The 19,689-nt window shown below is 38.7% G+C and overlaps 1 protein-coding gene across 2 annotated transcripts in view; it reads left to right on the plus strand.

The window, feature by feature from the left end:
* OCLN (occludin) overlaps positions 1–12,950 on the plus strand; it is a 49,606-nt gene extending 36,656 nt beyond the window's left edge. For both annotated transcript variants that reach the window (XM_060235777.1, XM_060235775.1), the window contains 5 exons: positions 845–984; positions 5,153–5,344; positions 8,105–8,276; positions 9,813–9,854; positions 11,123–12,950. In XM_060235777.1, the coding sequence (XP_060091760.1) occupies positions 845–984; positions 5,153–5,344; positions 8,105–8,276; positions 9,813–9,854; positions 11,123–11,224 (648 nt within the window). In that variant the 3' untranslated portion in view covers positions 11,225–12,950. The remainder of the gene's footprint in view (positions 1–844; positions 985–5,152; positions 5,345–8,104; positions 8,277–9,812; positions 9,855–11,122) is intronic.
* The last annotated feature ends 6,739 nt before the right edge of the window (positions 12,951–19,689 follow it).

The raw sequence follows: 19,689 nt of genomic DNA on the forward strand, positions 1-19,689 counted from the left end.
CTTGTATTCAAGCTTGTTTAAGCTTTTAATTGGCCAGTTTACTGCTGTGATGTCTTTGTCATTTGACCACTGAGTTTGTTTTTATTTCAGTAGTATAATGTTGTTAGGCTGTTTTTAATTGTGCTTAATGGTCTGTGCATTTTTATGGCAGCAGCTGCAGTTAAATAACTGAATGAAATTAACTGTATTTTCTTCTCTGTGCCTGTTGCGGGGCAGGGTTGGGGGAAGAAACCTGAGAGAAATCTTCTGTATCTGAGAGGCTGAACTGATAAATGCAAGAGTTCCTACATTATGACTTTTATTGAGTGTCTCAGTCGCACATGTTTAGGCTGTGACTGCATTTGAAGAGTTCTGAGATTACTTCCTCTTCTCAGGACTCTCCATATGGGGGAAGACTGAGACAAAATATTGAGACAAGCCTGTAGGATATGTTGGCTAGAGTCTGGGACTCTGGTTCAAATCACTCACAGAGTTACTTTGGGCTGGCTATTCTGGCTCAGCTAACCTTACATGGTAGCTGTGACGGTAGGTTATCTTAAGGTTCTTGGAGGAAAGACAAGAAAAAAATTATTTATGTGTCTTTGCCTCAAGTTTATGCAAAGCTAGGATTTAATTTTGGTATCGAATATTGGCAGTTGGATAAAGTCAATTCCTTCTGAGGTGCAGCTTCTTGTGCTACCTGAGAGTAGACACTTGGCAACCACCTTATTATCTAGGAATTTTTTTGTTTGTTCAGCCCGTCTATTTGAGACTTCAATTCTTCATTAAGACACCACATAAAGCTCTGAAATACTGGTATCCTGTCCATTCTATGCATCTGAATGTAATTTTGTCTGATTTCCAGGTGAAAACTATAAATACAAATCCTTCATCACCTGCTCTAGTAACTGACTACCCAGACAGAATTGCCAGTTCTATGGCTTACTCAGCTTCTGAAGTTCCTGCACATCGTGTCTATCCTGAAAATAACTACAGATCTACACCGTAAGTAAACTCTTCCTGTTGTTTTTGCTTATGGACTGAAGGTATCAGAAGGCTGAATGAAAATATTGTAATTTGTTGAGTAGTTGGGAGTAGAATCTGGCATTATATTGGACTGTTTCGTTAACCTGGGCTAGTGTTTTATTCTGCCCTAGTCTACTTCAGAGTTTCCTGAGGGCAAGAACAGAGAAAAAATCATAAGTGCAGCCCCATACAAAGAAACCGATTGATTAAACTGTGCTGCCTTTTTATTTTGATGTGTACCATTAAGGACACTACCATCTGTAAGGCTGCTTTTGACATAACTACCTTTGGTAAAGTTGGAGCAGGATTTCTGCTTAATCTAGGATCTGAAACAAGAACAATTCCAGATTCCTGGTTAAACAGAAACTGTGCTCAGGCCCATAGTTAACCCCTTAAGTTGGATGTTGTTTTCATTTTGATTTAGGTCTTGTGGGGGGAATCTGAGTGAAAGACTGAAGTGGGGAGAGTGCTCAGTTTTGCAGCTTGTTACCAGTTGCTTAGCCACAGTTAAATGTCATTGGTATTGTGTCAACACTGACTGGAGAAGTAAGCAGAATATTGTATTTTAAGTACAAATGATCCATGATAGATCTCACAAGTCGTTAGTTTCCAGGTACAAGATTCATTTGTCTTCCTTAAATAAATAATGAATATTTTTTGTTCTTATCCTGAGTGGATACAAGCATGGGTGTAGTTATAATGTACTTTTGAAGGTGTGGAAATGTATTCAAATTATACAAAATGTAGAATGTCTCCAGTCCTAAGCACAGTTACACTTTTCTAAGCCTATTGACTTCAATGGACTTGGGCTTTAAAATTTTTTTTAACCTTTTAAAATTGTACAGTCTTGTTCATTTTATCTTTTTGGTATTTTTGGGGTATATGTGTTTGGGGTGGGGTGTTAGAGCTTTTGAAAGAACATCAGAATGAGAACCCAGTTTAGATGCATTAGAAGATGGTGGTCCCCTCCCAAAGGGGAAACAGACTAAATTTTCCACTGAGGGAAGGGGAGGAAATTTCTGCCAATTCACCCTTCTTGCTACAGACTGCCTAAGCTGTGCCTGAAGGTTCCCTTTTCCTCAGGAACAGTATTTTGTAGTGATTAGCAGGCTACAGTGAGACAGGAGAGGAAGAAAAACTGTTAATGGAAAACCTGGGTTGGATCCAACCCATAATATGCTTCAGATATGCATTTCTGGTTGGTTGGTTTGTTTTTTTAATTTTAAGAAGACCACCCCCACAACAAATAATATAAAAAAACAGTAAGTAGAATACAAATGGATAATATAATATGGACATTCATGTTAAAAGTTCTTACTAGTTCTTACTAGTTCTTTAACTAAAATTCTAAAATTAAAAATAACTAAAACTAAAATTCTTGTTTCCATTTTAAAAATATAACAAAGTTCTATAATAATTACTAGCTGGCAGCACTCCTTGTTGAGCCAGATACCATATTTCTGTAATTGGGTACCATATTTCAATAACAAAATTTCTTCTGTTTTGTTGTTTGGTTCATATATGAATTTTCGGCTATTTTTCTTTCACCATTGTGTTACTGATGGTAATTTTTTATCTTTCCAATAATAAGCAAGTAGTGTTCTAGCCACTGAAAGTAAAATTGTGATTATCATATTTGTTCTCTTAGATCATTTCTTGGAGATCAAGCTCTTGGAGAATTGGCTACATCAGAGTGTGTGGCCTAATATACAAAGGAGCCCCTGATCTGTTGTTTCTTCCCAAATTCTATCCCTGATCTGTTGTTTCTTCCCAACTTTTTAACCAATAATGTTCAACCTGTGGGTAATCCCACCAGTAATGCTTAAAATCTGTTATAGAGCCTTCCAGCATTGAGAGTCTATATTGGAGTACATATTTTATGTAAAGTTACCAGTGTTTTATACCAACACACCAGTATTTGGTAGGTTTGAAATCTTACATTGAGGATTTTTGATGGGGATGTCCATATTTTTCCCCAGTCCTCCTCAAAGAGCTCTCTACCACAATGTATTTTCCAGCATTTCTGGTTTCTGTCCTTGAAACAATTGTCTGGCTTGGTTATTGAGAGAGCTAGTGTGCTGTCCGTTTTTGGTTTTCTAATGCTTCACTTCTGTTTAGTTACATTATTTATAATCTGCTGTTCTCATAGGAACTCAAGGCGGATTACACATAGTGATTCATTACAATCCACAAAATGGGACATACAATAATTAGTTCATCAGGTTTTCCTTGGGTGTGATATCTTTGCCCCATGGCTATGTGTGTTGTGGCTAGTAGAGATGGTAATCTGCAAATATGTGGATCTTGTTGAAACTCAGCTTGTGAGCTAAAGATAAACATACTCAAAAGCAGCTCCTTGTATTGCCTGTGGGAGTGCTGGGTGGGGATAGGAATGGGAGTGCAAGTTGTACCAAACAGCTTATCCTGTAGACATTATTCCCAGGCAGTGAATGCAGGCATTGTCTGTATTTCAGGTAGCTTCACTTTGGATAACTTCAGGCCAGTTTTTCTGATAAAGCCTGCAATTCTTCATGAAAATTGTTTCTTTGTTAGCAATATTAATTGAAGGATAAATTTATTGGCAATTTAGGCTGGATCCTTTCTGGCAATGGAAATGCTTTTTTCTGTCATAAATAGTCTTCTGCTGGTAGAAGGGTCTCTTGTGTTAGTAGCAAGCTCCTTTTACAGGAGGAGAGTGAAATGCAGTCATAGGATCTAATCCTTTCTATGTTGAGGGCTCACACATTTGTGTTAGAATTCTTCCTAATATTGGTGGTGGAAAGTGCCATCAAATCACAGCTGACTTATAGAGACCCCATAGAGTTTTAAAGGCAAGAGACAAACAGAACATTACCTGCCTCTGCATAACAACCATGGACTTCCTTGGTGATCTCCCATCCAAGTACTAACCAGGACTAGCCCTGCTTAGATTTGGAGATCTGATGAGACCTTGTGTAGGCCATCCAAATCAAACACCTTAGATGGCCATATTTTAGAGCTGCTCTTGTTCTCCAGCACATTTATATCAAATCTGTAAGTGGTAAGACATTTGGCATTCCTCCACTATTGACTACTGATTCTCTGTTCCAGTATTTCTAGTGTGCATATCTTTATTTAATTAGTCTTTGCAACAATTTAAGCTAGGTAATCAGGCCCGTCTCTGGGGTGCATAGTGCCCCAGACAGACCAACTGCCCACTGCCCCCTGCAAAGGCACCCCTGTATCCTTCCCCATGCACCACGTTGCGGCGCGTAAAGCAATGTGATCCTACTGCTTCCGTGCTTTGGCGCTTCCTGCTGCTTGCTATTAAGAGAACGACCACCGAAATGTGGAAGCAGGAGGATCATTTCACTCCTCCACACCCCCCCGCCACAGTGCTTACAGGAGCAATGCGATTCTCCTGCTTCAGCATTTCAACAGTTGTTCTCTGAAGTGGGAAAGCAGGAAGATTGTGTCAGCGCTGCGGGGGGGTGGTGGTCTCTGGGAAGCACATGGGGGGAGGAGGGGAAGGGCCGGGTGGAGGAGAACAACGGCAGGCGAGGGGGGGAAGGGGTGGGTGGGAAGCTACTGGGGGCGGGAAGGGGTGATCGGTGGTGGTGGCAGCAGCGGCTGGGAAGGGGGGAAGTGTGGCAGAAGGTGTGAGTTGGTGGTAGCGGCTGCGGCAGGGGGAGGCAAACTACGTGGTTGTCTTGGGTACCGGGAGGGTAGAGCCCAATTTGGCACCCCCACCCTTCCTGGTGCGGTGCCCTAGGCAACCGCCTAGTTTGCCTAGTGGAAGAGCGGGCCCTGTAGGTCATTCATTTCCTGTTTGTCAGTAGGGAATCAAGAACCAGTAACTCTTCAAAATAATTGATTGGTTAACTGATTAGAATTCCAAACAAACAAGGTTTTAAGTCATAGTCTGGCATTACCTGCTATTGTGTATTCTACTAGGCTACAGTTATTTCATTTTGTAAGATCCCACAGAACAATTCCTGTGTGCTAATGTCTTCCTCAGTGTTTGAAGAATATAAAATCTTTTCTGTTAGACACATACCCTTCGCAGAAGGATCTCTGCAGCAACAAATTAAGAGATTTCATTCCCTCTCAACATTTAGTGTACTATTGATACTTTCACCTGAAACTGATTATTCTAATTTTGTAATAGGATGCCTGCAACTATTGATCCCTTGATAAAACAGTCTCAGTATGCCAATACCAGCAGTTACAATGGGTCGGCCAAGAACCCAGCACAAAAAAGAAAAGCAGCAAGACAAAAAAGAATCAACAGTGACAACTATGATGCAGATTATACCACTGGAGGGGAATCATGTGATGAACTGGAAGAGGATTGGGACAGGTATGGTCATCTCCATAAAGTAGGGCATTGACATGACTCTGATTGGCAATCTGACTTTTAAAATCAGTTTGGACAATCCTGGTTCTGGCTGTGCTGGATGTGGATTGCCAGGATGTGTAGCAGCCATCTGTGTGAAAGGGATAAGAAGAGACCAGCAAGGATAGGCACTGGAATCCAGTCCCCTACTAACCTCCAATGTTTCCTCTAAGCTGTGGAGTCTTGTGAGCAAAAAATTCTACTTTATGAGCTACTGGCATTAAAGTTGTGAGCTACTGCATAAATTAGTTTGCTCTAGGGCCATTTTTCCTGAAACAAAAATGTGTGAGCCGGAGGCTAAAAAATTGTGAGCTAGCTCACACTAACTCAGCTTAGAGGGAACACTGCTAACCTCATGCCCTGTTTCTGTTAGCATAAACATTTAGAAGAGACTTTAATTCAGAAGGGCTTGGTTTTCCACTTGGTAATGGGAACCCACTGTTTTAGTGATGAAAGAGAAGCACTGTTACCCCTATTATATTTGAGTCACAGTACCAGTATCTTTCACTAGTTTGTACAAATATAAACCTATTGAATAAGATAGGACTGTGAATGGATTGTTAATGGTTCAGTCTGTATCTGTTTTCTCTACTATTACTGGCATGTACAGATGCTTGCAACAAGAAATCAAAACACCAAGGGTTGTACCTTACAACACTGTTCTGCAAAATGGTAGTTTTTCTCCTGAAAGGAATGCAATGGAGTAGTAGGATCTAATCTACACAATTATAGAGCAAATTTTAAAAAACAAACAAACCTAAAATAGCCAGTAGCAGAATAAAATCAATCCTGAAATAGGCAATAATTTTTTTTAATGCTGTAGAGATAAAGATGAAAAATGGGTACTTATAAAATGGACAGTCTGTGATAGAGCCTACAGAATAAAGCAGTTTCATAGAATAAAACTCTGATTGCCTTGTAGAATAAACCTACTTTCACAGATTTCTGAAAGGTAAAAAGAAAATGGATTTGAGATACTCTCTGAGCAATGAATTTCATGGTCTGTGATGGGGGGCACAGCTGGAAAACCCTGTCCTGCAAACCTGCCCATCTAATCTCCAATTAATGGAGAAACATAAAGCAGGATACTAGTAGCTGTTATTAGATCCTCGGCCGACTTATATAGGTGGAGATGATTCTTCACTTTGGTAGTTGCTACGCTATTGTCCTGTCAAGGTGTCAACTCAAGAAGATTTGTTTAGGGCAGAGCAGAGAGGTACAGGTAAGTGCAGCTGAATGTTTTATATTTAGGAGCACAGCCTCTGAAAACTATTTGCAAGACACCCATTTACCCTGAGATGCTGCTTTGTGGCTATTTGGAAGGTCTCTAGATGTTTTCAAATCTAGCACAGACTTCAGAGAACAAGGAATCCTTGTGCCTTAATGATGTGGTCCATGTAGATAAACACTGATCCATGAAGCTTTAAGTGAAAGTGACCCTGGATCAAGTATACCAAGTATATCAACTTTGCACTGGTCATGAATATTCTAATAAAACACAATTGTTTTCTGTCCTCATACAAACATTCTTTTAATCCAGCTTCTGCCATAGAAGGACCATATGTAATTTAGCATAGATACAACCAGTGACTCTTTTTGTATAAGCTGATAAAGAAACTCATTATATAAAGCATTATCTAAAGCTAGGTGCAATCAGTTAACATATGTCAGTTGAATGGAACTTCTATTGCTTATTAAATAAACAATGGCAATCTATGCTTGGATGGTTTAGAAAAAGTAAGTGCCCGTGAAATGCAACACTTGTGGGTTTGTATATGAAAGACCTCTGTCTGAGACTCTGGAGACGCACTGCCGGTCTGAGTAAATACTGACTTGATGGACCAAGTGTCTGATTCAGTATCAGGCAGCTTCATGTGTTGACATTTGTAGCCCTACGCATTTGTATTGGGTAGCTATAGCGAAATACATGGTGTGGAGAAGACCCAAAAGTAGTAACCTTTAGAAATGGCAGCATTCCTAAAAGAAAGCCTATCACTCACACATTTTGTTGCAGTGCAATGATGATTTACACATGGGTACGTACAATAGTTACTCAATACAGAAACCATGACACCATGCACACCCATAATTAGACAGCTGAGCTAGCTTTCCAGTATCTCTTTATTCATTGACTTGAAACAATATTACCTGTACTAGTATTTCAAACCTGGAATTGTACCACGGAAGAACAGTATAACTGAATTCCATTTGCGGTTGACTTGATCAAGTCAGCCAACAGGGTGGTGGGGGCTTCCAGAGCCACACAACATGTGTGAAAGAACCACATGTGGCTCCTGAGCCACAGTTTAGCCACCAGTGGTATAAACATTCAAGAATCAGCACTCACTTTATCAGATACAAATAGAGTAGACTCAAATTTATCTTTCCAATAGGAGAATATATTCATTATTTTGCTTGCTTGCTTTTGGATTGCTTTTGGGTTGAATTGAAATTTATGTTTCCAATAAGATAATATATTTATTGTTTTGCTTGCTTTTGGGTTAAATTGAATGATTCCCTTTATATTGGAAAAATTATTTGTGTAAAATTGCTGTATAAAAATGAAAGTTTAGGTAGCAGAATGCCTGCATCTAAATTTTATTCCTAAATGATTGCACAAATTATAACTACCCAATTATATTAGATAGTTTCTCTATAAATTAGCCAAGTTCCCTCATTGCCCACTTGATATGAAAAGGACATTTTACATTACGGTTTACCCAGGGAATATCCAGCTGTATCATCAGACCATCAAAGGCAATCATACAAGCGAGACTTTGATGTACAGCTGCAAGAATACAAGTGTTTGCAAGCTGAGCTTGATGAAATCAGTAAAGAACTCTCTCGCCTTGATAAAGCATTGGATGACTACAGTGAAGACAGTGAGGAATATAAGGTAATTCTATTGATTTAAACTTTATTCACTGTAAGTATGAGGAATCTTGAATTCACGGAAAAGTGATACTTCTTGCTTACAGTTGCTTACCTTGGCTGTATGGTAATGTTAAATTCTGGTTTTAAGAAGCTGTGTTACTTTATCACCAGCATTTTAAACCAGACTTTTCCCCACAAAAAGGCCCCTTACATTCTATAAATGAACATAAAATGACTATTGGTTTTTCAGCTTTGTCCTACTGATTGATTAGTAAGTGAAAACTCGGGGGACACAAACCAATTACTTTAATTCCAGACCAATGTAAAGAAGGAAGGAGCACATGCTTTTCATACAAAAAAGTCCTGGGTTTAGTTTCCAATGACTCCACTTAAAAAATTCTGAACAGGAACTAGGAAGACCTCTGGCTTAGACATCCGCTGATACAACCCAAAATAAATGATGTTGGCTAGACAAAAGTTTGATTTGAAATAGGAAGACTGCTTGATATGCTGAGAGGGCTAGCTTCTAGGTAAATGTAAAATGAATTGGTATAGGAGGGAAGATTATTATGCTTGATTTGATCCTTCTTGTATGTGTCTCTCCAGATGTTTAAAACAAGGACATAGGATCAGGATATACTTTTTGCTGTTGCCATTGAAAGTAATAACTAGATATACAGCATCTCAGTTGCATGAATTTGCGAAAACTTTTCTAATGATGAGTGTCTCTTACTCTGTGTAGTCATGAGCAGTTTTGTATTAATGAGGAAAGGATGCTGTGCTTTGATATGAAAAACAAACCTACACTGCAGCCTTGAAAGCTAGTCGGAAATCCTTTGTGCTACCAAAGATTTAAACACCTGCAGTTATGAAGGAAATGACATTGTTAATGAAGGTATTTCCTCACCTAATATGGTGGTTGAGTGGGAGTTAACAATATGTGAAGTATTCATTGCTGTTTATGACCTCTGTTGAGGAAGCTATAGGTGTCTTAACTCCAAAATATCAGAATTCTTTCCTACCATTTATGGTTGAGTCATCTGATCTTCTAAGAATGAGTTCTCCGAATTCTATGCTTACTAAATAGTAAGTAGGGAACTCTTTTGAGTTGTTCTTAGGCTACTTGTAGATGGATGTTCTGTCCCCGTCACCAGTCAGGCATGGAATCTGTTAGTTAGTTACTTCAGCATGACTCAAAGGCTTTATTTCTGTTTCACTATTGCTTGTCTTCCATCAAATCCCATTTTTCTTCCTCTGGTCTGCAGTGGTGCAGTAGCTGTCTTAAGATCACAAGCAAAGATACTTTTCAAGCCTGCTAACAAGAAATGCTTTTATACTTCAGGAGCCAGGAACTGAACCACCTGCAGGCATCTTCCACTCTGATAGTGTGTCTAATCCATATTCATGAGGGAACAGGATGGGGTGGCCTTCTTTTCCATGTACACTACTATTTTTTCCCTTCAAAAATATTTATAGATCCTTTATAATTTAGCTTCCTTATGTTAGGTTACAGCAAATGTGTGTGTTAGTCTAATTCAAGCCTTTTTTCCTCTGTCAGGTTGCTGCTGAAGAATACAACAGATTGAAGGATATCAAAGCAGTAAGTTTGCTTAATTGTTGCTTAAAATATTAATTTAAACAGAGATTTCTCCTTTGCCAGTACTGTGCTAACCCAGAAGTGACATAACTGGATTACTTAATTTTTGCAGATCTCCAGTGTTGATTATGTTGCTTGACTGTTATACAATACTGTGCATGCGCTCTTAGAAGTAAATCTAGTTGTATTAAGTGGAGCTTATTCTCAGGAAAGTGTACATAGTAATACATCTTGTATATTTAAAAATAAAGTTCGTAATGTTTCTGTTTTTTAGAAATACCACAGTTACTTATCTCTCTATTACATTATAGTTCTGATTCAGGTGGGCAGCAGTAGAACAAATTTTGAGTCCAGTGGTACCTTTAAAACCAACAAAAGTTTATTCAAGGTATGAGCTTTTGTGATTAAACTTTTATTGGTCTTAAAGGTGCCATTGGACTTAAAATTTATTATAGTTCTGACTTTGTGACTTTTAAAAGGCTATGACAGACTTTTCTTGTAGGGGTTGGATGCAAATGTAACAAGTAAAACTGATGAAATCTTCTGGAATTGGATATTCTGGAGACCCAGCAACAGGCTGGAATATGTGTCTCCCCCAGTTATCCTTTAATATAGCAATTGAATTAAAATGGCATATATCTGAAATGTCATCTGTACATTACAAATTCTGTAAAATGTTATAACAAAATCTAATAGTCTGACAGGTACATCCTCAATAATGACATACCACTAATGAGGCATATTTACTTTTCTCATCAGTGTCTCATCCCACTGTCTTTTCAGCCACTACATTTTTCAAAGGCCCAGAGGAAGAAAAAAATGTTACATCTGAAGTTTTACTTTTTCTCCCAATTATATTTGAGATCCGGAAGATTGTTTTCATTGGTACATTTGGTGATAGGCAGGACAGCCATTGATCACCTCCTCTGTATAATGCATTGGCACATATTTGGTGATTTTACTACCATTGCTTTAATTCACTTGATGAAATAGCAGTCCATGCTTCAACAGGTTCTGCACTGGTATATTTTGCCACAGCCGTTTCTACTACTTAAGAGGCAAATGGCTGTTAAAAATGCACTGAGGCTTTTTTCTTTGACAGTGGCATCTTTTATGGAAAGAGAAACTATGAGTCATTTGTACTTCTTTTGTCTAAATGCTAATATGGATCCATTTGACTAATATAAGAGCCTTTCCATATCTAGCCTTCTCAGCCTTGAAGATGCTTTCTTCCCCCTCCATAGTAACCCCACATTGCATCTTTTTTCTAGTCAGCAGACTATAAGAACCGAAAGGAGCACTGCAAGAGGCTGAAGAGCAAGCTATCACACATCAAAAGGATGGTCACTGATTATGATAGTCGGAAGTCATAACGGGGGCAGGGGGGCAGGTTTGCTTAAGTATGTACACTTTCATAAAGCTGGGATGCAGTTGTTTTGGATCACAAGTAATTGAAGAAAGACTTTGTTTCTTTTTTTTACTTTACAACTGCGCACATTTGTGCCATGTTAATATGAAGCCTGAACTTTGGCACTCCATATATTTGGGCCTTTTGTACTTGTCATTGATTCAAGGTTCACATGCTGTTGGCCATAACATAAAGGATTTTTAAAGAATTGTTTAAATTGTTTACCTTCCATTCCTGTGATGACTTGTGCTCCACTTTGCTTGGCATGTTGCTATGTGTGCCTTTTAAAAGCAGTTGAGAAATACCTGGGCATCATATTCCAATTCCTTTTACAAACCCTACTTGTATTTGTTGTGGTGTGGTATCTTTTCAAATACCATTTGCAATGTGGGTTTGGTGCTTTTACTGAAATGTTAATTTTACTGCTTTGCAGATTTTGAAAACAACATTTTTTGCTTGTGACTAGGACGTCTCTGAATGTCCAAGTAATAGAATATTTTTGAATAGCACAAACGTGTATCAAAATTCTGCCAACGTTGCTCATCTGGTATATTGCAGTAATTACAATGTGAAACTAAATGTAAATATATTTACTGTTTTTTTAATTTCTCAACTTGTATTTTTTAGAGTTTTACTATACAAACATTAATTTTGAGTAATCACCTAAGTGTCTTTTATGAGGGTTGTTCTTGACATTCTTTATACAAATCGTCAAATATTATATGATTCACCAACTCTGTAATGAAACAAATTTGTCATGGCCCAAGAAGGACAGAAACCAAAGCAGAGATGAATGACCTATAGAGTAACGGATGGCTCTCTTCTAAAGTGATGACAGACAGACAACCTTTATTGGCATATCTCATGTATCAAAAGCCCAAGGAGTCAAGAAAAAAATGAAATGATCTGCAAAACTGGTGCTCAGGCTGTTTTAAGAGTGGCTAGGATTAACCTAACATCTCTTCATCATCAGTGTTGTCTCTGCCTGTTCTGCTTGGCTGGGATTGTTTCCATTCACCAATGTGATACTGTAATCCTGTCTTGTGTCTCATACTGCTGGAGTGAGAGTAACATTTGGTTATGTGCAAACTTGGTTCTGGAGAAAGGGCCTTTTCTAGCAGGGAGCACAAATGGACTGTTCTGTACCTGATGGCAGAGACTAGAATGCTGTGGTAACTTGTTGCATCATTGTAGGTATAAGGGATTCAGCTGGGTTAGTATTAGTGTATTAAACCTAAACTTTAAAAAGCTGAATTCATTAAGCTTTGTATAATTTAATATAACTTTCCATAGTTGTTTTAACTGTGCTTCGTGAGGTATAACGATGATGATAAAATATTGGTGCTGTTAAATCTATAGTGATTGCAGTTTTCAGCCAAAGTTGTGAAGACAGGCATTTCTTGAGGTTTGGAGAGAGCCGCATTTGCAATCAATCTTTCTGTGATGTGTTGATGCAGCCTTAGGGATGCAAGCAGATCTCCTTCTGCTTTTTTCAGCTATGTCAGGGAATGTACATATGGCTGTAGGATTTCAGTATACTGCTTTAAAAAATGAAATCAGCTAATAGAGAATTAATAAATATAATTCATGAGAGTGGAACTTAGACATGCTAAGGTCTAACTTGAATGTTATAACTATGTACATTAAGACTGGTTTCCTTGACACTTTTTTTACATAAAAAATTACACTGAGCTAATGGAGTGTTTGGATTTATTTACGTTTATAACCGTACCTGCTCTAAAGGCTGGACTGGGTAGTATACATACTAACTTACTCCATTAAGGACTTAATTCTGAGAGCTTGAACACTATTCCTGTACAGATGCTGTCCACCCATCTCTTTGCTTTACAATCCATGTGCCCCCCAAATGCTTGTTAAGCAGCAGTCCTTTATGCTAACAGGAGGTCCTGACAGTTTCACAGAGGCTTTCCAAGGTCAGGGAATAGGCAACACAGTGCACCCAAACTCTTATGTCATGCATGGAAGTAGGAACAGGTTCATTGTTGCCCATTCACAAAAGCAAGTTAAAAGAACGCAGGAATTTGGGCTCTAGGTGAGTTTAAAACTATTTCTTAGTTAGCCTCAGGCCTCAGATTCAGTGGGAACTCACAGGAGCATAGCTCCTGAACCTTTCTGAGAGTTCCACCTCCTTGTCCATTGAATAGTATGTGCAGCTGCATAGCAATCCCTGGATGAGCTCCACCACCTGTTTTTCTACAAAATGACCCCTGGTTATCTTAACTTCAGGTGCTGGTTACCAAGGTACCACTTCTGAAATGTCAGCAGTCCCTTTTGATAAACTCCCTCTCACATTAGAGTAAGTGTTGGATGATTTTAAAAAGGGAGCATGGACAAATTTGTAGATAGCTGAACTGTTATTAGCCATACCAGTTAAAGAGAGCCAGTTTGGTGTAGTGGTTAAGTGCAAAGACTCTAATCTGGGAGAACTGGGTTTGATTCTCCACTTTTCCACATGCAGCTGCTGGTGCGACATTGGGTCAGCCACAATTTCTCAGCAGAGCTGTTATCTCAAGAGCAGTTCACAGAGAGCTCTCTCAGCCCCCTACCTCACAGGATGTCTGTTGTGGGAAGAGGAAGGAAAAGGTGATTGTGAGATGCTCTGAGATTTCAAGTGAAAGGCTGGGTATAAATCCAATCTCTTCTTCTTCTAAATGGAACATCCAAGTACAGAGTAAGTGTTCATTTACTCATGTCTTTGGATATGCTATCTAGAGGATCTGTTATGAAGGACCCTGGTAGGCCTGTGTTACTTCATTCATTTCTCCTAAGTGTTACTAGATATTTTTTAAGGAGACTATCATACTGGCCACATTTTCTATTTGGGCAGATAATGATGGAGACATTTCCCCCCATTAGGGAATGGGTGTGATGGGCAGAGCTGTAACAAGGGCAAGACAAGTGAGGCACTTGCCTCAGGCTCACAAAACTGAGGAGTGAAGAAGTGCAGGGCTTTTTTTTGAGCAGGAATGCAGTTCCGGCTGAGCTGGTGTCAGGGGGTGTGGCCTAATATGTAAATGAGTTCCTGCTGGGATTTTTCTACAAAGCCCTGAAGAAGTGTATCATGACTAAAATAAATATTGTGTTATTCTTATTTATGTATTTACCTTTTTACCAAAATAAAAGTATAAAAATATAGGATGCTTAATTTTATATTCTTGCCTTGGGGGTAAAATTAGCTACTTATGATTCTGGAGATAAATTTGAGTTCTCCAATTTCCTCCTGAGAGCAATAGCTGTTCAAAACATGGGGAATATGTTTGTTTTCTCACACACATGCACACTGTATTTAACCAAAAGGAAGAGCAGCACCCTGAATGTAAGGCAGTCCCTCACAAAAATTATACATGGCTTTATGAAGCACTAGTATGCTAATTTTTGTTGACAGCATTCTTGGCCAAAAAACACACTAGTCTTCAAGTAAACATGATTTAAAAAATAAATAATCTTAAGGACTTTATGAATGTCCACAATAAAGACTTGATTGTACCACAGATACCTTCACCACTCTATCACTTCAAACATTAACAAAATTTTCTACCACAGCACTGCAGCCACAATGAGATATGCAAATTTAGTTAAGGTTTGCTGATTTTTTATAGTGCAGGTTGTGGATTTTCTCTGGTCTACATAGAGTTTAATAATCTGGAAAATAAGAAATGGCGCATAGCATGCAATTAGCAGGAAGAGTCTCTTCTTTGTTTAGAAGTTTTTCCAGCAGCAAACGAGAGGTGCAGAATGGAGCATGGCATGCAGAGGTTGTATACATCTATGAGAATAAACAGGAATTCTCAGTGATGAATAAATCCCTGAAAATTTGGCACTTCTTTCTTGAACACCTTTTTTCATCCTTTGGTGGGGGGGAAAAAGTTTTTTCCCAAGATCGTTATGCCAGTTGGGAAGGTTCTGGCAATTTGCTGAAGCACTTTGTTGATCTTGTGTGTCTATCCTTACAAAAAGAGTGTTTTGTTTTGCAACTGCATTAAGGACAAATAAACATTTGGTTTGCCCTACATCTATGGGAGAAGTATTTTTATAAACACAACAGCAATGCAAACATAGTCCTCACCCAGTTTCCGACTGAGTCAAGAGAAAACACTAATGGGTGTGAGCCATGGAGTGCAAAGATTCCATGAATGTTGATGAATAAGCATCATACACTTCCCCCCTCCCCAGGAGGAATATAGTGCTGGCAGAATTTTAATGATGGCATGGTATCCTGAACTATGCAAATAAACTTCAGATTGTAAAGCCCATCTTTAATTGCATTCTCTTGTAGCATGTCATAACTGCAAAAATAGTCACTGCATAGTTGCTGGGAAACGTGAAGGTACTAAAATATTTTGAGGTCATAACCATGACACATTTATCCAGTACAATTTTGTTTAAATGGTAATGACCAAATGCTCACAAGTTTATAATGTTTAGTTAGAATTACTTAATGGCTGATTTATTATCAAGATAAAAAGGTAAAGGTAGTCCCCTGTGCAAGCACCAGTCATTTTCGACTTTGGGGTGACGTTGCTTTCACAATGTTTTCACGGCAGACTTTTTACAGAGTGGTTTGTCGTTGCCTTCCCCAGTCATCTACACTTTCCCCCAGCAAGCTGGGTACTCATTTTACCGACCTCGGAAGAATGGAAGGCTGAGTCAACCTGGAGCTGGCTACCTGAACCAGGTCGTGAGCAAGCTTAGGACTGCAGTACTGCAGCTTTATAACTGTACTTAATTTCTGTGTATTTCCACATGCCTAGTGGAAATGAATGGAAGTGGTACAGCAGCAGAGTTTATTTTTATTATTTTTCTTTAATTGCTATTCCGCCCTCCCTGCAGAGTGGGCTCAATTTAGTAGACTGGGTCACTCAATATGAGAATTTTCTAACCACTTTCTTACAGGGGTCCCTAGTCTTTTTGAGGCTGCAGGGACCTCTGAAGTTTTGAGAGGGGCTGGCAAGTGCTACCAAAAAATGGCTACCACAGGAGCCAGACCCAAATGCAACATTTCCCTCCTTGATTTGCAAAAGAACTGTGGAAGGGGGATAAAAAGAAATTTAAAAACAGGCAGAAATAAGGGGGAATAAAAACAGAGGAAAGAAAGCTCAAGGGAAGAGGGAGAGACCAGGGAGTAAAAACAACATGAAGAAAATCCTCCATTAGCTACTATGGCTATTGCAACTGTGGAAAATCCTTTCCAAATGAGAACAGTCAAGAACAAGTCCTGCCTTACACTGGCCCTACACACTTCATGAAAAGATTGGTGGCTACCATGTTGGGGAACCCTGGAATAGTATATATGACTTCATTAAGATAAAGTAACTTGAAGGTTAGTTTCACAATTGCATCTTACACTGAAGCATCATAGCATTTTTTTATTGACTCATCCTAAATACAATCTAACATTCCTGAAGAATTTAAAAATCATGTACAGAAAAGATTTGCATTAACTGTACTGCCTTAGTACAAATATAGCTAGCAGTTTGAACTGAAGTAGGAATATATTCTGAACTTTTAAGGGAGATGCATAATGATAACTATAGTTCAGTTCAGTTAGGACAGGTGCTCACAGATGGCCTTTTCTCTCAGCTTAACAAGCAGGAAAAGCCTCTTTCATTTCTTTGTTTATAAGTTTTTCCAGCAACAAGCAAGACGTGTAGAATAAATCTCTTTCTTCCATTAATCTGATATGAATGGATTCATCATAAGCATGAGCTCCTTCATTCACCAATGGCCCTAACGTGAATTACTGAATCTTGGATGCATAAAATGATGTGAAACTATTAGATTGACGTATTATCTACTTACTCTTATAAGTTTTTCTGCCATCTTCTGGACATGGAACAGGTGTCACTGGGGATATGTGGGGGGGGGGGGAGGTATTTCTGAGTTTTCTGCATTGTTCAGGAGGTTGGACTAATTACCCTGGAGGTCCCTACCAACTCTACAATTCTAGGTTTGAGCTCTAGAAGTCTTTGGAACAGAACATAGCTAACACATCAGTCTAATAGTTTCACATCATTTCATTGGTGAACCAGAAGAACTATGGGTTGACACCAGAGATAAAATCAAGAAAGAATGTGTAAAGACTATTCCTGTAGCCAAAACAAAAAAAACAACTTGAGGGATGACTTGGTGATACTCTTAAAATTGCTAAAGGTAGACAAGGAGCAAAAATTAATCAGAAATCTAAATGCAGTGTTCCAGTGACTAGCACGAAGAAGATGATGATATTGGATTTATATCCCGCCCTCCACTCCGAAGAGTCTCCTTTACCTTCCTCCCCCACAACAGACACCCTGTGAGGTGGGTGGGGCTGGAGAGGGCTCTCACAGCAGCTGCCCTTTCAAGGACAACTTCTGCCAGAGCTATGGCTGACCCAAGGCCATGCTAGCAGGTGCAAGTGGAGGAGTGGGGAATCAAACCCGATTCTTCCAGATAAGAGTCCGCACGCTTAACCACTACACAAAACTGGCTCTGAGACAAAGAGAACTATTGTAACGAACAGTGTAAAGAAACATAAAAGAACAAAAAAGGAAGAACAAGAGATCAGTTCCACAGGAGCCAAGAAATCAAAGGAAAATTTAAAGCACCATTAGGCATGTAGAAAGATCAACACAGAAATATATTAACCGAACCAGATGATGAGAACACGGGAGAACAATACAAAAGTGATGAAAAGATGATATATTCCTTCCAAGAAGAATCTTTTGAAGAAGGACCTACAGTTTTAGAAAGCGAAGTGAAAACTGCACTGAGAGCAATCGTGAGAAATCACTAGGAGTAGATGATGATAGAGCTATTCCAAGCCACAGAGTCTATCAAACTGTTAACAAGAATATGCCAACAAATATGGAAAACAAAACAATGACTTACAGACTGGAAATGCTCAATTTACATTCCAGTTCCAAAAAAGGAGATGTCAAAGACTGCAGCAACTGTCAGACTGTTGAATTAATTTCTCACAAGGGTGATACTCAACTCTTACAACAAAGACTACTACCATATAAGGAACAAGAAATGCTAAATGTTCAGCCTGGATTCAGAAAGGGAAGAGGCACTAGAGATCATATTGCAAATTTATGTTGGTTGCTAGAAAATACAAGAGAAATTTCAGGACGAAAATCAGCTTGTGTTTCATAGATTACAGCACTGCTTTTGACTCTGTGGTAATGAAAAGCTACAGTTGGTATTTAAAAGAAATGGGTGTGCTATAGCATCTGATTGTTTTGATGAGCAATCTGTACTCTGGACAAAAGGCCATTGTTAGGACAGAATATGGAGAAACACAATGGTTTCCAGTTAGCCAAGGTGTCAGACAAGGATGTACTTTCGTTTTGTCTTCAGTTTATATGCTGAACATATAAGGAAAGCTGGATTAAATTTAGATAAAGACAAAGCAAAAATTGGTGGAACATTAACAATTTGTTAACAATAGGACATTTTGGAGGATATTAATTCATAGGATCACCAAAAGTCAGAAGCAACTTGACGGCACTTAACATACACACCGCAACATTTTAATATTATAGTATTGAATAAGGTAACATTTCTTCTTTGTGAATCAAAGATACAACACAATGCTTTCAGTGTATATGCCATGGCATCTAGAATCTAAAACCTTAGCTAAGAGAAGGCCTCTAATATTTCCTATATTGACTTGACATATACATTGACTACAAATTATTTAGCACCACATGGCAATTTACTTATCATGGTGTGCATTTAACCATTTAGTAAACAGTTCATCTTTAATGTGGTGGTGGAAAGTGCCATCAAATATAGCCAAATTATGGTGACCCCAGAGAGTCTTCAAGGCAAGATACATTCAGAGGTGATTTGCCATTGCATGTTTCTGTGTAATAGCCCTGGGCTTCCTTGGTGGTTTCCCAACTAAGTGCTAACCAGGGTCAATCTTGCTTAGCTTTCAAGTTTAGTTATTATACAGAGGGGTAAAGAGGAAATTACTATATTTCGACAATTACACAGAAATCCCGATGACACTGCAACATTTGGAAGGACATGAAATGGCTGTCTTAACATAAATATTCCAGAACTAATTAATAGGTTGTATCCACAGGAATATTTGGTAGGATCCACATGTTGGTGGAAATCCAGTGGATGAATAATCACAATAGTACAATATCCATCAATGTGTGGATCCACTTCATGCAAGTGAGACATGTACCTGCATTTTGCTTTTCTCCCTCTCCCAGCTGTAATATTCCATGGAACATATACCGGTAATTATACCAGCGATATCTGACCATTGGTACCTGCTTTAGTATCCAGTGGGAAAGGAGAAGACAGGGAAGTTTGTTGCATGAATGAAAGTTTACTTATGTTTTTCAATTCTGTCAAAGTTCTTAAATATGGATCTTTACAACTCCTTTATTTTGTATTTTGCCACATTATTCC

The sequence above is a fragment of the Heteronotia binoei genome, chromosome 4 (assembly GCF_032191835.1).
Source record: "Heteronotia binoei isolate CCM8104 ecotype False Entrance Well chromosome 4, APGP_CSIRO_Hbin_v1, whole genome shotgun sequence".
NCBI classification, from domain to species: domain Eukaryota; kingdom Metazoa; phylum Chordata; class Lepidosauria; order Squamata; family Gekkonidae; genus Heteronotia; species Heteronotia binoei.